General features: G+C 39.5%; 3 protein-coding genes across 4 annotated transcripts; all 3 read left to right on the plus strand.

Moving 5' to 3' along the window:
• The first annotated feature begins 294 nt into the window (after positions 1-294).
• On the plus strand, positions 295-2,523 carry LOC26514715 (modular serine protease). Its single transcript, XM_014911838.3, has 4 exons — positions 295-411; positions 493-757; positions 1,117-2,157; positions 2,219-2,523. The coding sequence occupies exons 1-4, from the start codon at positions 351-353 to the stop codon at positions 2,436-2,438; spliced, it is 1,587 nt and encodes a 528-aa protein (XP_014767324.1). The 5' UTR covers positions 295-350; the 3' UTR covers positions 2,439-2,523.
• LOC6500459 (outer dynein arm-docking complex subunit 4) lies at positions 2,487-5,013 on the plus strand. The gene is made up of 8 exons (XM_001953217.4): positions 2,487-2,882; positions 2,933-3,102; positions 3,174-3,317; positions 3,375-3,584; positions 3,636-3,812; positions 4,096-4,394; positions 4,457-4,602; positions 4,658-5,013. The coding sequence occupies exons 1-8, from the start codon at positions 2,582-2,584 to the stop codon at positions 4,957-4,959; spliced, it is 1,749 nt and encodes a 582-aa protein (XP_001953252.2). The 5' UTR covers positions 2,487-2,581; the 3' UTR covers positions 4,960-5,013.
• Positions 5,014-17,688: 12,675 nt separating this feature from the next.
• LOC6500460 (extensin) lies at positions 17,689-21,475 on the plus strand. 2 transcript variants are annotated; one of them, XM_014911080.3, is made up of 3 exons: positions 17,689-18,151; positions 18,217-18,289; positions 20,557-21,475. In XM_014911080.3, the coding sequence occupies exons 2-3, from the start codon at positions 18,272-18,274 to the stop codon at positions 21,217-21,219; spliced, it is 681 nt and encodes a 226-aa protein (XP_014766566.1). In that variant the 5' UTR covers positions 17,689-18,151; positions 18,217-18,271; the 3' UTR covers positions 21,220-21,475. The 2 variants fall into 2 exon arrangements, with proteins under 2 accessions (XP_014766566.1, XP_001953253.1); XM_001953218.4 differs by lacking the exons at positions 17,689-18,151; positions 18,217-18,289 and adding an exon at positions 19,530-19,638.
• Positions 21,476-21,869: the final 394 nt, after the last annotated feature.

Consider the following 21,869-nt stretch of genomic DNA (forward strand, 5'->3'; position numbering starts at 1 on the left):
CCCTCACCCAGGCTATCAAGTCCTATAGCACCACCAACTTAAGAAAACATTTTTCTGGGCGCCTTTAATCAGTTTAAGTTAGGGGTTATGAAGCTCATAATATGGAAATCGTACGGCTCTGATTTTTTTTTTTCTTTAATCAATATATTAATATACATTTAAAAAGCTCATTCATTTAATTGAATAACTTATTTCAGCTTAAAAAGTGTATGTGCTATTCCGCAAAGAAAAAAATTATCAGCATAACTTGAGAGCCGTCAATTTATATGTATATAACAAAAAATAATGCGTCTTCAACTTTATTATACTTTGAGATTTTCGCTGAACCACAACTTCTGAATCATTAAAAAATGTTTCGCTTGTGGGTTTATCTACAAATTTTTAGTTGGCTGAACGTGGGCATTATTGCTGGTAAGTAAGACTTGTTCGTAGAATTTGTATTCTCATTTGTTTATTGGAATAAAATTAAATTATCTCATTCAATTTTTAAAGACGAATATTTTGAATGTTGGAACGGAGTCATTATATACGAATTAGCAAAATGCAATTCCAAAATAGATTGTTCCGATAATAGTGATGAGAAATTCGAAGAATGCTATAACCAAACTTGTCCCGAGGAGAAGTGTTCTTATGGGGGATGTATTAACTCATCAAAACTTTGCGACGGTACCAAGGATTGCTGGGATGGATCCGATGAACATGTTAGAAAATGTAGTCCAAGAATGAAAGACTATAGGCCTGACAATACCGGATGCAAGTAAGTTTCAACATAAAAAAAAAAACACAACTAACCATTTTTATCGAAACTATTTTTATTTACTTGCACATTAAATTACATAAAATTATGATAAGAAACGGGAATATGTTAATGGTTAGTGAAATATCACTGTCAACGGTAGTCCACGAGATGACGAACTACATATAAGCTAAATTTGATTCATTAAAGTGTGAGTTCTGGGTAAGATTATTTTTAATGTCTCATGTCTCATAATTTTCCTATATGGAATTTTCTCATCATCGAAGTTTATATTAGATATTTTGAGTGCAGCTTGCTGCTTCGCCACTGGTATTTTACCCCGTCAAGGTTTTGCTAATTTGATTTTAATAATTTTTCAGGCGCAATGAATTCAAGTGCACGGAAATTCCAGAATGTCTTAGCTCTCAATACGTTTGCGATGGCATTAAAGACTGTCAAGATGGAAGCGACGAGACCGAACTCATGTGCATTATCTCTACATGCCCCGAAAATACATTCCGCTGCAAGTACGGAGGTTGTCTACCTATCAAAAGGGCTTGTGATAATGTTGTAGATTGCGTTGATGGCTCGGATGAGATTGCGGCTATATGCACTAAGCTTAATACCGATTATTTAAATACTTCCTCGCCTTTAAGGAATGCCTCTGGTAGAGCCACTTCCATTCATACTGGCAATGAAAATCTTACAGCCCCGTTGCCAAAGGGTTGCTTAATATCTGAAACCTTACAAAAACATCAAGTGAGAACGCTTTTCAATGTACTGCCTTATGAGAAGGGTGCAGAAATACCCAGCACAGTGGTAGTGCGAGTTATCTGTGACAATAACACCGTTAGCATTGGAAGTGATTTGAATCAATGTCTAGATGGTAAGTGGCAGGAAACCTGGCCCGAGTGTCGTCCCACTTGCTCTCGAACCAGATTCGCCAACGATCTTTCCACTCAGGCTACCTGTGACTATAAGGGTCAAATAAGAAAGTGCAGCGACAAGGATATGCAATTGTTACCCAAAACTAAGGCTACGATAACCTGTTCTCCCGGCTACAAGAGCATTGTAGAAAATTCGAAAGAAATAGCGATTTGTCAAAGGGACGGTGAGATCGCGACTTGGAATAGTCAGAGAGTACTCAAATGTATACCTCACTGTGGCAAAATACCGGATACTGTTAAGGAAGAGCCTTGGCTCGTGAGTGTTTTCGAAAGTTACACATCAAAAAATCAATTCATGTATAAATGCTTCGGACAAATTTTAAGTCCATGGGTGATATTTATTAATTCTTTTTATTGCCTTATTACGGACAATGTGGACAAAGTCGTCATTGCTGAGGGAACCCAAACTTATGAATTCTATCGAGACCAGGAACATTCATACCACCTGCACGAGATTGAATCTATTCATAAGAGGTATAAAATAACTTTTAGTTAAGATTAGACTTTTAGTAAATTTAACTATAATTTGTTTTAGCGGACATTACAATCTTTTGAAGCTGCACGACCCCTTCATTTTTTCGGCATCACTGCGACCAATATGTTTGCCTCGTGTTTTACAAAAATATGTACCATTTTCTAATAATACTGTCTATAGGATAGAGAATGGTGAAAAAATTTACTATCTTTCCAAAATTCCAAAAGACTTTAAGGATCTTATTCGGAAATTCGATAAGATAAAAACTAAAGTACATTAAAAAATATATATTTTGAATTATTTTTCTATTTCTGTACATCGTTAGAATTTTAACGTCAGAATTAAAAGCAAATTGAATTACATTACACACATTGTTTTTTATACTTGTTATTTTTACTGTTTGTTTCGAGATTTTAAGCAAAGATGTCGCTAAACCCAACAATGGCCAACCAGTTGACAGCACCCGAAGGTCCAACAATCGGAGTAAAGCCGCACGTGCAGCCCTGGGAGGTGATCGCCTGGACACCGGCCCAGTTAACCAGGATGTATGCCGACTGGTCCATATACTTGTCCCGTCACCAGAGGCTGCGGCACGGGCTCCATTGCGTGAACAGTGCCCTGAATTTTGATCCAGTCAACACGAAGGCGTTGATGCGCCGGAGTCAGATCCAGAGGAAAATGGGCCGAGCTTCGGAAGCATTGAAGGACTGCTCTTGGGCAGAAGGTTAGTTCGTTTTGTAAGAAGAACAATGTTAGATACATCTTATTTTTCAGCTTTGCTTAAGGAACAAGAGCCACCGGTCAGCAAATCGCACGTCAGTTTGGAGGTCTGCGATGCCCTCTACGAGTCAAATCGATTGGAGGATACCAAGATAAAACTGCACGACCATCTACGGCTCTGCGGTTACGCCCAAGGAGTGCCTTTAGTAAATCGTCTTAATGTGGTGAGTTTAAAAATTGGTGAAATGCCTACCTGCCCATGCATATTTTAATATTATATAACTTTATGTTTAAGGTGGATGAAAACTTTCACGATACCCTTTCTGAAGATACTACTCTGGCAGTTCAGCGTTTAATTAATCGCATGTTGATCAGCTTGGCAAAGGAGCCCAAGGAAATAAAGGGGGATTGCGATGTAGTTAGCATAATAGAAAAAGAGGTGACGGTTTTCTCTCGCAGCGCAATACCAAAACTTATCCTTAACTTCCGTAAATAGGAAATCATTTTGTCGCCCCTGGAAATCGCTCGACGAAAGCGACATTATAAAATATATAATCAGACTTACTTAAATAAATGCTGGAAGGACGTGGAGTTTTTGAAGAAATTGCGCAATGATCAAAAGGTACCTCCAATACACACCAAAAGATCATCCAATTACTTGCGCCAACTATTAAATTCTAATTACCAGAGGGTGCGCAATATGACGGTATGTATTTCTTAATACAAACAATTATAATGATTGTATTTTTTTGTGAAGAAAATGTTGCACACTCGATGTCCCATGTATGCCCAGCATCAGCAAAAATATCCAAACGAAGCTTTTTGGACGAAGCAAAGAGAAGAAAATCTATACCGCATTCAGTACCAAACAAGAAGAAATATGTTCAAGATTTTGAGAAGTATAAGGCAGTTAATACGGGTTGGCGACTTACGGGTTAGTTTTCAACACAGTTGAACCACACTAATGTTTAAAAAATAATTGACAAGTGCAATCTATATAAGCATTCCAAAAATTCTTAAACTCATGAAAAAGCCTGACCAGATTCTAGATTTTATACTTCCGTCCATACTGTTATCAGCATATATATATTTATATATATATATGAACAACATACATTTGTATACAGTATAAAGAATTTTTTATTTTCTGTGAATAATTCTTATATAGTATTTCGTCGTCAAGTGGTTGTTGTTGTCTAAATACATTTTTCCCGCAGAAACTATCAGATTTTATCGAAGAGGTTATGGGTGACTATACCACAATAAAGACGCATCGAGTCATGCCGTGGAAATTTGAATTCATTAATGAGGTCTATAACTACCTAGGTTTAGCCCGCCTTAATGAGTTCAAAATTCCCACCAACATGTCGATCTTGCAAGGCAAACAACGTCTCCTAACCTTATTTAGATTGCCGGTCGAAAAGAATATAGAGCTTCAAATTAAAAAGACCAATCGGCCGGAATCTGTGTATCAAGCCAGTTCCGATACAACTGATCCCAAGACGGAGAAATTCAAGTTGGTATCACGTTTTTTCTTAATAAAAGATGAATATATCATGTATATTTTGTTTATTATAGAAAGAAAGTGGCACGGTATGAGAAACGAATGCTGTTTGCCGAATACCACATTGAACGCGCATACCTTTTGCACGAATTGGCTCAGTGTCATTTGGACAATAATTCTTTTGACGCAGCCTGTTCTTTAGCTCGCAAGGCTCTTGAAGGTTTGAGTATAAATGCGTTTTAGTTTTCACACATCAGGAACGTTGTATTTTGCAGAGGCGACCAGATGCAGAAGTGTTGTATGGAGCTTCCTCAGTCTAATGGTTATTTGCAAGGCTCACGCCATTCTGGGGAAGATTGAACGCGAAAAGGATCTCCTTTCCGATGCCTTTAAGCTGGCAAAGCGGATGAAAAACATGGAGCTCTGCCTCTTCATTGACATTTGCATAAAAGTCAATGCAGAGGAGATGGAACTGAAAAGACTGGTATCCACGGACATAATTAATAGGAGGCATAGGTACAGGCAGGTTCTCTCTGAGTTAGGTAGCGCAGAACGCTACCAATCTTACAAACATTAATAATGTGAAATATAAAAAAAAATTATAACATACTTATTGACCAAAACTTTAAAATGCGACTTTCTTTTAGTCCTTCCGACCACCAAAAAGTTTTCCAGGGGAAAATCCCAAGCACATTAACGGCTGTTGGGCATTCAATCACAGCGAAGTGCAGCTGCAACTTGGCTTATATATAGAAATATATACAAATAGTTTGTTTCTTTCTGCTTCAGCCCTTGGAGGCGGCAACCATTTCAGTGTAAACTTTGTACACTTTCTGGATTTTTAAGGTGGTGCTTTAGGAAAAGATTCTAAGCTGTGGCCCAGCCCCTTTCATGTCCCCTCGCTGGGTTTGCAGGAAGTTCCGTTCACCTCGCACAAAAGACGCAAATAAATGAAGCCATTTGTTGTGTTGTTAGCTGATTTTCGATGCAAAGGTTGGCCAGAGGTGGCAAACTTTTGCACCACCTGCCGCCGTCGCCACCTGCCTGGGAAAATTGTTGGCAATTCCCATTAGTTGCTTGTCATTTAAATTTTTTCGACTTTTCCATGTCCTTCGTGTAAGTGGAGTGGAGATTTAAATTCAACACGCCACGTCTGAACCGGCAGGACCTTTACAAATGGGCTTCATGCAACGGATGTGGATCATTTAGCCGCGGAAATAATTTGTCGTCCTTTGGACAATTGCTAATTTGATGAAATACTTGATAGCCTATGATTAATTACATTTAAGCTATGTGTGTTGTGTTTTTCTTTTTGTATATTAGATTTAAACATAATTCAAGCTTGCAGCCGGTGTCTTTAAGCAACCGCGACGCGGTAGACGACTAGTGAGGATGTCTTCCTTTGTGCTTTGTGTGTTTTATGATGCAAAATTACACAAAGCCAAATAAGAACAAAGAATGCAAAAAGCTGGCAACAAAGAAAGCCGACTAAAGCAGCAGAACACAGCCCGACAGCAATAGCCAACTAAAACTGCAACTCAACTTTGTAGACACACCGGAGGCAGTGGCTGTTGCAGTTGAAGTCGCAGCCTCTGATGGCTGCTGTGATGGCAGTAAACAGGCAAAGAAAATTGCTTGCGAGCAATTAAAAGCGCAGCAAGGCAAATAAATGGCCACGCCCCCTTTGCCGCCCTGATCGACACCCAACAACTGCAACAGACTTGGGCTAAACGGAGTCATCGCTGGGGTTTTTATGTAGTTACCAACTTGACGTACTAGCTGACTAATTAGTCATAAAATTACACGGCCCAGGACGAGCATGCCGCACAAAAGCCAGGCAAACATTGGAAGCAGGGGGAGGGGATTTTTCGCCACCCACCCCTGTATCCTTTCTCAGCTTGGGGTTCCAAGCAGCCAGGTCAAAGTGCAACGAGGAGATGCCGGAAGCAGATGGCGCTGACGGAAATGCGTGCCCACCCGGCACACACTTACACACTCTCAGAGCAGAATCTCACACAACGGCATACAATCGCGGTTAGGGAGGTATAACTAAGGACAGGTCCCTCGACCTAATAAATTAAAGATAAATGCAAATTTTATGCAATTTAATATTTTACTTTTATATAAAGCATAAAATTTGCAATTTTTTCTGTTTGAGAAAAATAATTATTATTTTGTCCACGACTATTCTGTGAAGTCGGTCCTAACCAGGTCCCAGTGCTTAGGGCGACGGGTATGCCACTAATTGCTGATTTCCTGTGCCGCTGGCACTAGGAACGGACTCGAAAACTGGCGATGGCCACGTGAACGGAATGGCGAGTATGGCAGAGGGGAAATGGAAAGAGGTTCCACTTTCACACACTCGCTCTCTTGTGGAAGGAAAACCAAAGCGAGGCCGCACATTTGCCACATCACTTATTAGCTTTATTGCTTTTAACAATTTCAACTTCCACTTCCTGCAACGGCGGGGCAACTAAAACGTGTGCTGATTAGTGGCAGACATACACACATACAGACATGTGGAAGACCAGTTCACCAGCTCACATATACTTGTGTGCCAGAGGCAGCGCCATAAATTCCTGAGCTGCAGGCAAAACTGCAGCCAAAGTCAAAGCCAGCCCACACAAACCAGTCAAGGGATAAGGAAGAGGGGAACCGAAAAGTCCAAAGGAGGGAGGGCAGACACATGCAACATTTAACATTGCAGACAATTTATAAGGACATTCATGGCACACGGCGATGGCGATGGCGATGCGAGGAGGCCAGGCCCATAACTTGGCACTCGGCACAATGCGAACAGCTCGTCCTGCCCTCATCCGGCTGGGCCATGTGTCCTGTTTTAGTTTTCTCCTTTTTTGGCCCTCAGTTCTCGGCTCCCCCCGTTCGCATTGTATTTGAAATTCAACATTTAAGCCACTTACGGGGCAACTTGAACTGGCATTTCAAAGGCTGCAACGCAGCAGCAGGACAATGCCGCCCGGCAAAGATTTATAGCTGGCTAAAAGCGTGAGAGAGGATCTGGTGGCAATGATAAATGCCACCATGAGAACGTTTAAAATGAGGGAATAATATTTAGCATGTAATATATAGATTAAGACAGTAACTTAAAAAGTCAATCATTTAAGTACTTTTTAGGTATTAAGGATTCACTGTACTATTTATTTTAAATGAGTAACCTTTATTGATTGACAACACCGTTCTGTGGCTTTTTTCAATTCCTTTGGCAATCCATTCGATATTAATCCGGGCTTTGTTGGAAACAAGATCAATCTGTCAAATTGGCGGACACCTAAATCTTCCCGGGAACGGAAATTTTATGGCCACAGATGCAACTGCAATTTTAGCTACACTTTGTGGGCTAATGCATCGAAGACATAGGACTGTCATTCGAGCCCCACTAGCTCTCCACTCGATTCTGGGCATCGACATTCCAACCGATTCCGGCCGAGTCATCAGGGAGTACTTCGAAACCAGATGGGATAGAGAAGGGGGAACGACATGCAAATTAGATTGAGGCTAGGTGGAATCGGGGCCAATCCGTTGGGGTCCAGTCAAGCGACAAGGATAAGTAAGCCAACATGAGGACTACTAACCGGTCGAGGTCATTGTCTGAGCCAGGCACAAAAAATCCAGCTGCACATGGTAAAATCTGCGGAAAATTAGATTTCACTCCCCCAACTTGCACCGCATCTATGCATGTATGTATGCATGAAAATTGCTGGAAAATCGTGCTGGAAAAGCCACTGTCAGGAGGACTGCCAACTTTATTTATGACACGTGACCCAACGAAATTATTTGCGCCGGGACCCCTTAAATCGTAAATGTGGTATTTTCAGCCGTTGTATATGCCATATATATAAGGTTTTGTTTCGTCGTCGAAGACATGGAAAAGGTGGACAGCTCACACACAGCCTGGCCAAGTATCGAGTGAAATATACATATATGTTTAAGTTCTATATACATGTACGGGAAGTAGAGCCTTTGATTGTGGCAGTGTCAACAGAAGGAATGCGAGTGCAACTGACGGTTCAGTTTATTTGAGATTCTAGTTAATAAAGACGCTTGACAGCTACTATGATGCAATGGTAAACAGGATTATTTGATTTGAATATAAAATATGTAAAATATTTTCGATAAATTCTATTTATTTTACCAAAGCAGTTATCGTTGACATCCCTCAAAAATACTATATTTGTTTCTGTTATTACTATAATTACCTATTTGAGCTAAAAGCACAAACCACTGTAGTGGGCCATACCCTGTGGTGCTTCTTTGTGAATTGAAACAAAAGATGAAAGCCTGGGTAGTCAGTGCAGCAGTAATAAAGCTTACTCACAGCCTACTCCGCCCACCGAAACGCAGTCTACGTCCTCAAGAATGATTTCTTTAAGAGCAAAAAATAAATCAAATGAGTTCGCATGCCGCTGACAGATATCTTTGAATGCAAAGGGGTGGCACAGGCTTTCAGCAAAGACAAAGCGTGCAAGTAAACGCCAAAAAAATATAAAAAAAAATAAAAGAAGTAAAAAGGAATAAGGGATCCCCCGAAACGAACACAATTCAATGCGTGACTTGACTGAGCAACTGACGGATGTACTTGAAGTCAACTTCATTTTAATCAGCGCCTGACAGCGGCAACTATTAAAAGGAAATGTAATAGTGTCCCCTGGCCAACCCCCTCTTGGCCCTGTTACCTTTAACTGGAATCGGGCTGAGGGCTAACGATGAATTTGATAAGCCCGGGGTGATAAGACGGCGCCGGCAGACGTTCAACCCGAGTTCGGTTCAAAATGGCGTCACAAAATACATTTTGAAACGAGCAGCGAAAACGTGAGTTGATTAGCAATAACCCGCTGGCTCTTCCTGAATATGTATTTGTAAATGTATATATGTGTGTCGCTGAGTATGGACTCCTTTGTGAGTGGGTGTCCTTAGCGCCATTTTGTTTCATAGAGGAGACAAGTTTAATGGGCACCTCTTAAAAGGTTTTCAGGCTCCGAATATGGCCCGGCACATTAGTGCCGAAAGTCTGGAGGATACTAAAAAATTGTATACATCAAGATATACGAGGAGCACGTGGCCGCCATATGTCAGACTTGCCTTTATTAATATTTTATGTGTTGTTTATAAAACAACCGAAAAACAAAAACGACATGTTTTTCCCTATTTTTACTGCAACAACTGACGAGTTTCGAATGGGAATTACGTACGCATATTGACGTAATGGCTGCTACATTTATTTTTTCCGCTTTTCAATTAAATTCCCTTCCAATTGTCAACTATTTCCATATACAATTATTGCCAAGCTTATGGCTTTAGCTGCTTTAATTTCCCAATGAACGTATTTTGTCGCAATTGAACACTTTTTCCGCCATTTGGTATTTGCATTTATTTTCATTACTTCAGCTGTCATTGGCTCACGCTTCCTTGGCTATGGATGGCAGATGATTGCCATTAAACGGCTAAAATATTTCGATATCCTTGCAGAGGGTATTATAATTTTGCTCCTGCTTACATATCCTTCTTTCCTTCGATCCTAGGGTCAATTTGAAATTGGGGTCTATAAGTTAACAAATACTTCTTATACCTAACATAGACCTGGTTATCCGAAAAAGTCACACATTTTACAGACAAATTGGCCTATTTCAATCCGAACGGAAATGAACGGAATACCTTAAACGACTTGACGATCGATTCTTCATCATACTGCATAAACATATATTTTAAAGTTTTTTTTTTATATTTTTTTTTACATTTTAATCAGACAATTATACACAATGGGTGGTTTAGTATATAATCTGCCACATAACTGCAAGGGTACGCTAACTTCGGCTTTGTCCGTTGCTGGCCGTGCTTGTCTTTGTGTTTGTACTCAACTAGCAACTGCAAAATGGCAAAAAGGATACATTTAAATTTAACAACCATAGGACTCAACGCACAGGAAGCAAGCAAAAACAGTTTGATGCATCGATATTAATTTCTACTTAAATGATAGAAAAAAAATACATTTTTTAATGTTCATTAGGGATTTATTAAAGGACATGAAAGGATATTTAATATACAGACAAAAAATATTATTTTATACTCCTGGCTTGTGTTTGAAATTAAATAACCTCTGTTACAGCATGACATATCTGCATTGCTTTTTTTAAATACTCTAAATAATCAAACAAAAAAAGCAACACCAAAATCCAGACATTGACAAACTTCTCCAAGAAATTGGCCAAAGCCGAAAGGGCTAAGAATTATGAGAAGGCAACCGAAACACAATCAAAACAAAAGGAAATTAAAAACATAAATAAAAAGTCAACCCACACACGCAGGGGCCAGACTGAGTTGACCCATTCTCATGGAACGACGAGTGAGAATTATGACCCAAGGCATTCGGATCTGTGGCCAAGGAGTTGTGTATTGTAATTCATTTGCTCAGCTGTTTTCAAACAAAAACCAAAACCCAGAAAAAAACTGAATTAAATGCACAAAAAAAAAAAAACAAAAGTGACAACAACAGGCGACAAAATGCACCAGAAATTCAACACTTTTCAATGGATTTTTTGTTGGCTTAGAAATTTAGCTCAGAGTATAGAATCACTGGGGTCTCTTTAGCTTTTTTAAGGATTAAAATATATTTCTTTAATTTAACATATAAATTTAAAGAATTTCTAAAACAGATATTGTTTTTTATTCCAGCTCTGTATCTAAAACACTTAAAATTTAAGAATAAAGAAGCCATACTTATGGATCAAATTTTAAACTTTAATTTTCTTTTCTAACTTTTGATTTAGAAATTTATCTAATTTAATTTAGTTTATAAAAAATTTGCTAATGTCAGCACTATTTGGGGATTCCCGTTGCGGCTTCAACCATGGTTCCGGGACTTTGGTATGGGGGTATGGATATGGATATGGGCACGGGTCTCCGAGTCCGATTCCGACTCCAACTCCGGTCGCCGTTGCCGCTTAACATAGATAAATTGCGTTAGAAAAAGAGGCGGCGGTGTCCTGGGTCCATTCGTATAATTCACTTTTGTCAGACTCATAAAAATTGTTGAGTGACATTTGTTTGTGTTTCCCGTTTGCTGTTTTTGATGTTGCTGTTGTAGTTGTTTCACTGTTTTCACTGATTTTGTGTCAGTGCAGCCATCTTTTTCTTTTCCACTAGACTACCCACACAGACACCCAGACACATACATACGTATACACGTGCCCTTTCCACCCACACTAACATAAACACAGAGTGTTTTGCCTTTTAGCATTTTTTTGCCTTATTTCCCGCATTTTGTTGTCTTTTTTTCAGCTCTCTTGTTTCTGTCTCTGCTGTCTCCACATAAAAGAAAATTAGTGAGTTTTGTTGCAAAAATATAAAACATTCGCCCATCCTTTTGGCGTTCTTCTAGCCTCTTTTTGTCCTTTTGCTTTTGACATTTCTGCTGTAGGTACATAATGACAAAGGTTTCCGTTTTCAAATGGCCCGACACAAAGCCATGAAAAAGCTTAAAACTGTTTTTCACTTTGTTTTGTTTTTGATTTGAATAAAAATGCATGGAAATGCATAGTTTTGAGCCTCTGATGCAATTGGAGTCCTTGTGTCGAGGGAATCTCGCGTATCTCTCGTAATTGTCGCTTATTTTGTCATACAAAAAGATTGCAACAATTAAAACTATTTTACTTTCAAATACAATTTTTTTTGAGATTTATTTGCCAATTACTGTATTATATGTTTGGGGCTCACTAGGCCTTTCATGATATAGTTTTTCTCTCAAAAAATGGCACTCTCAAAAGTTTTTCTCTCAAAAAATTCTACCACCTTGTTATCTTTTCAACAATTATCCATGCACTTTATTCATCATAAGCGAATGTTTTTTAAGTCAATACGCCAAGTTCGTTTGGTGCCATATTGAACTTGCCACCGCGGTGGCATCCATACTCGTACCTTCGCTGCTTCCTAACGAACCGCAAAACGTCACAAATCACAGCCAACACGTGCCATCCAGTCCGGCTGGGAGCCCGTACACCAAAGTCCGGCGTACAATGCACCTTCGCTTATTAACAATCCTCGGAGAGATTTTCACCCCCACCCAGCTTTTCCCGTTTTCATTTTCCCGGCATTCGTGCTTGCCATTTCCCGTTGCCTTTACCATTTTCACATTAATGAAGTGCTCGTGTGGGCAAGTTGTTACAGTTTCTTTCGCTCCGGCGTTGATTACATGAGAAATTCATGTTCAAATTCAAATTTAAAACTTTGCCAACCGACGGAGAAAAGTTTGTTCAGCCAGGTAACCGATAAAAAAAAGGAGAAAAACCCCGTCGAAAACGGAAGTTTTTTCAACAAAAATTTTCAGCTCGACTTATGTTGAAGTCGTGCCATTGCACTTTTGTAGCTCCCTCCCACTGTCCAATTTGGCCTTGGTTTTGCTTGATTTGTTGGTGGCGAGGTATCAGAGACACACACATTTCTGTCTGACCATCATTTTGTCGCTGGCCATTGCAGTGGAAATTTTTTGTCGAATTTCTCCCGTGCTGCATTCAAATATTATCAATTTCTGCAGCTAACGATTTTTCTTGCCAACGCTAACTGATTGAATTGTTAGAACGCTTTACGTGTGCGGCATCGTAAATGCGCAATTGAACCTCGTGCCCTTAGTCCTTTGCCCCCAACCCCCAACCCCCAACTCTCAACGATCACCTCCTGCCACTCAGCCTGAACTCTGGCAGCGGGAAAATCAATTTTGCCGAAATAAATTGTCGAATTTCTGGTATAAATTGCAACCGTTCCCCCAACACTTTTCCATCACGCATACATGTCTGGGAAACTCGATTCCTCTTTAGACAGGCGGTCAGACAAAATGATTTCCTAAAATGAATTTATTTATGATAGTTTCCCGCCAAAAAAAAGAGGATTTAATTTAATGACCGTAAATATCCATTATTTCCCGCAAATAAATCACTGCCCAGCGAGTCATCCTTTCTCATTTAACTCTTTCCATTAAACGCGCATTAATCTATTTAATTATTTAGCCAAGGCCACTATCGTTTAAGCTAACGCTCCTTGAGCAGTTGAAATGATTAATTTATGATTTCTATAGTGTAATATATGTAGGCCGTTTAACCTCAAGTAAAGAGAAAGACAAAATTAAAATACAGAGTTTATACAACTAACGAGCCACTGAGCTCGTCTATCCTCCGACCAGGAAAATGAGCTGCTGCTTCATTATATTTGCGGTGGCGTATGAATAATATCGACATCACTCATACGCCCCGGATGACGTGAATTGGGTGCCGGTGGCATTGCTCTACGGCTCTTTTGCTAATTGTTCCAAAATGACAATGCAAATTTGTACAAATTTTCTATGCTATCCTGACACTCACACCAACGGCCGCAGAGACACGTAAAATGCTCTGCAAAATAACCGAAAAATTTGTGGTAAATAAGCGAATAAAAGCAATGAAAGTTTTGCCACTTGCCTGCGTCCGGTTCACTCATTCGTGCTGCGTGTCCATCCGTCCGTTTTTGGCCACGTTGTCGGTCATTTCCTGTTTTATTTTGCCAACTCATCACCATCGTTTCCAGCCAGAATTGTGAGCGTTAAGTTTAAAGCCTGCCGCCTGCCTGACAGCGTGCCTGTCAGTTTCCCCTAAGTAGTCGACACGTTTCAGCATTTTCAGCACTTTATTTTGGTTTCCATTTCATGAGGTCCTTTCGCTTTCGTTTTTATTTTGAATCCGAGAGGTTGATTACTCGTCAGTTGCGCTGATTGCTCCACGTGATACGAACATTAGCATTTCAGATTCAATTTGGGCATGATGTTTGGCTTTGCCCTCGGTCTCATTTTCAATATGGCAAACATCCTACTCCGAAAATCCATTATAGTTGACAGCCCCGCAAAGACAAATTCATACAATGTCAACATAAAGGCGGGTCCTTCTCCTTTTTTCGCCCAGTTGTTTCCAATCCGCAGAGGAAAAAATTTGTTTAACAAGCACTTATTTCGATTATATTTGTTGATTTCCACTTATGGAGCACTTAATGTGCTGTTCTGAGAATGTTCCTCACATCAGTATCCCGTATCTCCTGCCTCGGTTTCAGCGTCATATTTTCTGGGACATCTTCCCCCACCCTCCAGTCCGTGTTTGCCACTCAAGTATGATTGATAATTCTGATGATTCATGCGTGTAATTCGGCTTAGGGTTTTTCTGGTTTTCCATTCGCGTTCTTCTTCTGGGTCAGAGACATTATATTGTGACATTTATAAGAAACATGTAAGGGTCATGATTTTTGCGATTTACCATTGATGCTTCCCTGGCAATTTCCTTAAAGTATTTTTTAAAATTTGCCACTACTTCTGGGGCCTCCGCCGAGTAAATAAAGTAAACCACAAGCCATTAGAGCGCTGCTAATTAAAATTCAGCACGTTTTCACTGCCTCACAGTTGAGTAAAGTTAAGTTGAGGGTCATAAGCCAAGCCATAAAACAGCCGAGTGAACGACCACCGCCCAGAAGCCATCAAAAATATTGTAACACATTTTGCCTATTAATTGCAAGCACAGTTCTGGCTCTTTCCGGTCTTCAAAACTCAGATGGCAGCACAGAATTCACAATTTGCCACCTTTCGCCCAGAATCTGCTGGATTCTCTCGCCCGTATCCAGCGCGCTCATTCTAATGAAATTTTGCAACATTGTCGGTGGGATTTGGGCAGACGAGTTTGCTTAAATTGTGTTTCCCTTCCAGTTGGCTTTAATAATACGAAAGGTACCCATAAACTCATTTGAGTATTGGGAATCCGGATGGCTTCGTGGTTCGTCGGGGTATCGCATTTTGCAGCAGCAATTATAGAATTTCGAAGCTGATTCTGATGACCACATTAGCTTACTTTCGATTTCAGCTTACCATACCGCTAATTTCCTGGGTGATACCTATTTTGGGAGGATTGCCTGGGTGTTTCTATGACAGTGGAAATAAATTGGCAACGCAGCATATTCCACTCAAAATAAAACGAATTCATATAGCAAATTGCACGCTCCCACACATGGATACAATTTGATATAGAAAGTTACATAACTTGAGCTCCCTCTAGGCCAGGAACCTAAGAAGTGCTCTCCATTCTCACCTGCGTATTTGTTTGACTGACGAATGAGCAGGTGAAATCGCTGCTGTCTCCACTGAACGAAAAGTTCAAACATATTTATGGTAATTAAAATTGATTTGAAAAGTTTAGATTGTCTCTGTGGTCGCACTCTCTCTTCCAAATTTACAATGTTTCAGACCCGGTCTCCGGTTGGTTGTATACGGCGGATTTTGGCGACACATCATATATGTACATACATATACTTCAGGCTATAGCCTGCATGTGTGACAAAACTTTCTAATTAAAGTTGCTGCAACCCCGCACTGAAAAGTTGTCAAGTTCTCACGTGTGTTTGTATTTGGCGAGGGCAAAGTTTTTGGTGTCGGCTTTTAGGCGCACTGCGTAATATATTTTACTTGGGCGGCACTCTGGCGGTTGTTTCTGGCTTTGCCGTCGATTTCCAGTGCGGTCTCGATTATGCTGGAACTTGAAACTGATTTTAATTAGCTCTCTTGGCAATTAGGCAAGCCCAGTCCACTTCCCAAAGCCAGGACTGGAGTCTGATGCAGGAATGTTGAATAAAAATGAAGATTTTCATTGTGTCTGTTTATGGCAACATATAACTGGCTATGAAATTTACCCTGAGGTTCCTGCAACTTTAAACTTAGCTTGATTTAAATAGAGTTACGGGGTTTTCTGAACTCAAAAAATTTCAAACAGAACTTGAAAACTGGAAAAGAAATTGTAAATGATAATAGAAGACAACGGCTGCCCGCTGGTTTGCTCGACAGCTTTGCAATATTTTTAAGTCTCCCATTCAAATTGAATTAAATAATATGCACTCGACTCGCAAACAGAACTTTCCCCGAAAACTTAACTTTCGCTGAGCCTGCCTGAGGGGCTGGGGTTGCAATGAAAAAGGGTAAGCAAAATAAGGCAAAGAATCTGAGGGGTTGGCAACAACTTTCATAATTCATTTCTGCCTGAGTGTAACAATTTTTGCACTTTACGACTTTCGAGTGCGCGCTGTGCGAGTGCCTTGAGTTTGACTTTTGGGCCCGCAAATCATGCAACTGCAACGGCAGAGGCAGCAGCAACTGCGGCATTCGCACAGCGGGAACTTCAAGTTGCAAACATTTTTGGATGCATCTTGCCCCTCCGTTATTCTTTTAGCCACATCTTTGTGCTAATTACAGGGGCAGCAAGGAAGTAGACGGCGCTCACCACTTGGCAACAGCCGAAAACAAACTTGGGCCAAGAACAACAATCAGGCAATGAGAAAACAACAATAACCATAAAGGCAAGCCTTGGAATTCTAAACGGAAGCCAAATATTTAACTCGACTAGAAAAATACCTGGTACTTTCTTTTTTGCTTTATACCTGGTACTTGCCTGGATAGTATCTAATAGGTTTTAATATTATTAAAAATAAAACAACACATTTTTAGGTAATATTGCTTTTTCAAGCGTATAAACAAATGCAACATACTTTGAGTCTCGTTGCATACATTTTATGAAGTCTCTTAGTCACTTTGCATTGAATATACAAAATAAGAGGGGAACACAAAAATGAAACCGAAATTCCACAAAAAACATGCCAACAGGCAAGGACAGGCTCTTGACCAGGAAGTTGTAAACGACATTGGGGCAGGCGTCCAGTTCCAAGTCAAGCCGGTCCAAAAGGGCTTGAACGCAAAACAAAGCCTTCAGCTTGCAAGTTTGTGGGGAATAGCAAACAGATTGGCAGGCTAAACGACCTCGGGCCAAGTCAAAGTGCTAGTACCTGTTCTTCCCGAAACAAGTAGGAAGTGGGGATAAAAGTGTTACGCTTAAATCTTGCTTTAAGGAATGCCACAAATATTTACCTTTTTTTAGTTAAAATCATTTTTTTAATAGAATGTAATTTATGTCGAAATGTTAATATGAAAATATTTCTTTATCGGTTTATTTACTAAAACAAATCTCTTTGAAAAATACCCGAAATTAAGTGAACTTGAACTTGACTTTTAAAGAGGCGCGACGGCTTCAGGCCTTTAGGAAGTTGTTGACAGAATAACTTTCCCAACTAAAAGTTACATAAAGACACAAAACTTCAACGGTTCATTAAATATGCCAGCCGATAAAATAATTGCATAAATTGATTTTCCCAAACTTTCATTTATTTTAAGCCTACATAAACAATTTAAAAACTACTTGAAAAGGAAATTGTAGTAAGCTTTCAAATTTATTCAAATCCTTTATTCAAAAACTGTATATTGACACATGTGCTGTTTCGTTGCAAAACTCATTTCTTTTGAAAACGTTGGACTCGATTGCGTTGGCATCTCTTCCATCCATAAACATTGCTTATGTCACGCATTGACACGCATCGTTCTTCACAGAGAACAACAAAATTTTTCGATTTATATGCCCCAGCAACAAAAACAATAGTAATATCGACTGACACAACCAACCACATCCAACAATCCTGGGCACAAGACAATTGAATGTGCGCGAGTGCCCAAAGGACTCGCTCCTGCAGACGCAGTTCGATGCTCGGAATTCTGAAATTCTCTTATCGCCCAGCCACTCCCACATAAATATAAATAAATACATACAAATAAATAACAAGGACGTGGGAGTTGGAAAACGGAGTCGGTCATGGAGCGCAATCGAAAACAATAACAATACCACAAATAAAGGCAGAAGGCGGCTCTGAATTCGGTAAAGTGAAATACTTAAACAATTCACAGGAGGGGTCACAACTGTACATATATTTCACGTTTCAGCACACGATTTTTCGGTAAAATAATAAGGAAGCAATCAAGTGGAAAAATATGTAATATGAGAGTATGCTTGGAGGTAGGAATAAGTGTTCCATTTTCAAGCAAATTAAACGTAAAGAAACATTAAGTTATAATTTATAAAACAAACACCCTACTTGTCATTTGAAATGGTTGATTAATTTATTTTTAAATACCTTGCGGTCCTAAAAACGTTCGATAGAGCGCCATACATTATTCCGGTGGGTTGATAAGAATCGTTTGAAAAATAAATCCACTTAGGCCAAATACCTTAGGCAACAAAATGCAAAGTCAAAACTATTTGCCAGAGCTTATCAAAAAATACCACATGAATCATAACAATGGGCTGCCGAGCAATTAATCTCATGGAACAAAACCGAACCAAACAAACCTCACGAAATCCGGTTGGCTCTAATGCGGCTCATAATTTATGAGACTTCGCACGCACAAAAAAGTCTGGGCTGCGGAATCGGCGTCAGGAATCGGGGCTCACAAAATTTGCATAAATTGAAGATGTATCAACTGAAATTGAGGTAATAAAGTCGACAAGACCAACGGAGGGCCCTCTCAGAACCAGGGCTTTGATGACGAAGATGCTGATCTGGTATCGGCCCACTTGTAATTGGTACTAATTTGCTTTCACTCCATTAAAGAATCCCCCCACGATTTAGATGCAAATGAGGGCGTTCACTGACTAGAGAATGGGCGACTAGAAGAACAGGTTGGCGCTGTGCGAAAGCCATTAAAATCAATTAAGAAATGGAAATAAAATCAATCTCCGCGCACGGCTAATCACTCCCCATGTATGTATGTATATCCGAATGTTTGTATGAGGAAGTGCCCCAAACCAACTTCGCATTTTTATCAAAATTTATGCAAACCGTTGACAAAAATGCTTAAAATTACATTCTCCCTTACCGAGACTAAATGAAACATTTGCCAGTGTGTGACAACAAGAATCAGATACAAGATTGGAGATACACGGTACAAGATACACGACCGTGAACCTCAAGAGTTCATATAATCAGCTGATTCAGCATCTTATGCTGCTGCATTCGGCTAAATGCGAAGCCATTTAGTTGGCCAACTAGTCGAGAAGAGAGGCCAAGATACAGGTAGCAACCAAGCTCGTGCTCGTCTCCCAAACCAAAATAAAACAAAATAAACCCCCTTTTTTGACGCCGTCCTAATCCGGTTATTAAACTTTACACTGTGCTGCAGGGTCGTGTAAAGACTCGGTTCGATTTGGTTTCAGAAAGACTCGGCTTGCACCGACTATAAAAATGCTGAGCATGCTCAGCGGCGCTTTTAGTTCGTTCGAAAATCTGAAAGTGATCGGTTCGGGACTCGAGTATTCTCCCATTATCCAATAAAATAGGATCCCTAGCAAATATGTCACTTAAATACGTAAGTGACTTTACTGCATAATCGGGTATTCTTAATTGCTCCAAATCTATATGGAAATTGTGCTCCCAAGCTGGTCTTTCCAGATTTAGGATCTCAAAAAATGCTGCAAATTTGTTCTAATTAGCAATCTGCGTAAGAATCTTTAATGAATATCCAGTTCGACATGTCAAAATTTATTTCTTGCATAAATTATATTATGCAATTGGTTCTGATCGCAATATTAACATAAAAAAATCATTTGTTTGATGAAGCAACAAAAATTTAAAAATAAACGACCAATTAAATATTTGTTCTAGCAATCGTTAAGCCATGCAGAGTAGAAACTCAGACGGCTAAGGCGACTGAACATATTTTACATATATTTATTAGCCAAAATAAATTGCTTTATTATCTGAGGTGTGAATCGACGAACCATGACAACAATATGACTGATAGTTTCTTTCTTTCAAGCAAAAATTTGCATACATTTTAGGCTCGATTAGTTTTATTATAGCCGCTATCATGGTTAAAGAAGGTCTAATGACCTTTCATATGAGAGAAAGGAACATTTCAGTTAGAATATAAATATGCCATAAACGATTCCATTTATAGCCTGTGCCGTAACAATGCAAGGTTTTTTGCCAACTCGAAGGTCGATCCAAACTAACTTTCGAGCGCCCACACTTCCCGGGCAAAAACTGAACCAAATTTCCAAACTGGAATAAATTTTTTTGACCAAACAATAGGGTCATAACTTTAGATGTAAGCTGAAAATGGTCAGCAAATAAAACTGAATTATTGGGCAAGGTAACAGATCTGAAACAAGATTTTACACCTTTGTGATTTTGTTTTTATTGTTGCGAATTAAAAACTGAAAATTAAACTTCATGTTATCGTATCAAGAAACATATTATTTATTTAAATATTTCTTTTTTTCAGTTTTTTGTTGCATCTGCAGTGTTGATTGCTTTATGTGGAGCTGATGTCTCTCACCTGAAGGCAGAAAAGATTGATTTGCCATTCAATGACTTACTGCCCCCACTATTGGAAGAATCCAGCACCTCAACAACTACAACAACCACGGCAAAGCCAATTACCACCACATTGGCCACTAAGCCTACAAAGAAATCTTACTACCAAAAGCCGGCTCAGGAAAAGCCCAAACCCACTGTGGCCAAGGAAGATATTCAGAAGCTGTCCCTGGACTTACTGCCACCTTTTGAGGATGAAAAGCCAGCAGAGGAAAAGTCTCAAAAAACTGTGAAAAGTGAGCCCAGTCCTGTAGTGAAGCCCACTCAAAAGGCAGTGGTGCCAGTTCCTGCAAAGCCATTTGTCCCTGTCGCTGCCAAACCAGTGGTGCACATAACTCCAAAGCCAGTGGTGCATACCACTTCCAGGCCCTTGGTGCATGATACTCCTAGACCCGTGGCTCAGGTAGCGCCGCAGCAGCCTCAGTACTCTGTGCATCCTGCCCCACAAGTGACTGCGTCCAGATCCGGATTCCAGTCCCGATTCTCCAACTACTTCCTCACCAGCACTGTTCGACCAAGGCGCGGTCCTCTGCCCACAATCACTCCCTTCCCCCACTTCGTCAGGCTGTAGGAATCCATTTAATTAGATTAGATAAGCAACTATGCAAAGGCCAAGTCAAAACATAAAATAAACAAGAAACGACACACTGAGATAATGAGTGGAAAATATTTGGTATTATAAACGACTGTTGAAGCATGAAATTCGGAAAAAAACACAGAAAACATACACACACTCAAAACTATGCTGATGGATCTTAAATAATTTATGAGCACACAAAGGCGAACATTTTAGATCAGAAAATCATAAATGTATATCTTTAAATTTATACAAGCTGGTGAATCTGTTTTTTGTTAACCCATTCAGGCTATGGGCTTTAGAGGGTGGAGCTTTGAAATGAAAAAGCAAAATAATAAATAATAAATTATTATACAGAAGAAGTAGGGCATATAATTTAATTTGGCAGAGTGAAAATATTTTCATTTAAAACATGCCCCAAATATTTATATTTAAAAATAGTTCAATTGCTACTAATGCAAAAAAAAATGCCTCCTCAATCAATGTTATTTCAAGTTGGAAGAAAAATTCTACCATTTAATGTGTAGTTTATGTTTCCGATTAAAACACTATAAAACCTAATTGATTTCATTGCTTCTCAAGGCCCTAAAACACTTTCTATTTCAACTGCATAAAATCACTGGATTTGTTTTCGAGTTAAACAA

Source organism: Drosophila ananassae, chromosome 2L, assembly GCF_017639315.1.
Source record: "Drosophila ananassae strain 14024-0371.13 chromosome 2L, ASM1763931v2, whole genome shotgun sequence".
NCBI classification, from domain to species: Eukaryota; Metazoa; Arthropoda; class Insecta; order Diptera; family Drosophilidae; genus Drosophila; species Drosophila ananassae.

What these genes read in the sequence shown, in the direction of transcription:
- LOC26514715 (XM_014911838.3), top strand. Translation starts at nt 351, where the DNA reads ATGTTTCGCTTGTGGGTTTATCTACAAATTTTTAGTTGGCTGAACGTG. An exon ending in CCTGACAATACCGGATGCAA is followed by an intron (nt 758 to 1,116) that starts GTAAGTTTCAAC and finishes ATAATTTTTCAG; the next exon opens with GCGCAATGAATTCAAGTGCA. An exon ending in ATTGAATCTATTCATAAGAG is followed by an intron (nt 2,158 to 2,218) that starts GTATAAAATAAC and finishes AATTTGTTTTAG; the next exon opens with CGGACATTACAATCTTTTGA.
- LOC6500459 (XM_001953217.4), top strand. Translation starts at nt 2,582, where the DNA reads ATGTCGCTAAACCCAACAATGGCCAACCAGTTGACAGCACCCGAAGGT. An exon ending in AGAGGGTGCGCAATATGACG is followed by an intron (nt 3,585 to 3,635) that starts GTATGTATTTCT and finishes TTTTTTGTGAAG; the next exon opens with AAAATGTTGCACACTCGATG. An exon ending in TACGGGTTGGCGACTTACGG is followed by an intron (nt 3,813 to 4,095) that starts GTTAGTTTTCAA and finishes TTTTTCCCGCAG; the next exon opens with AAACTATCAGATTTTATCGA.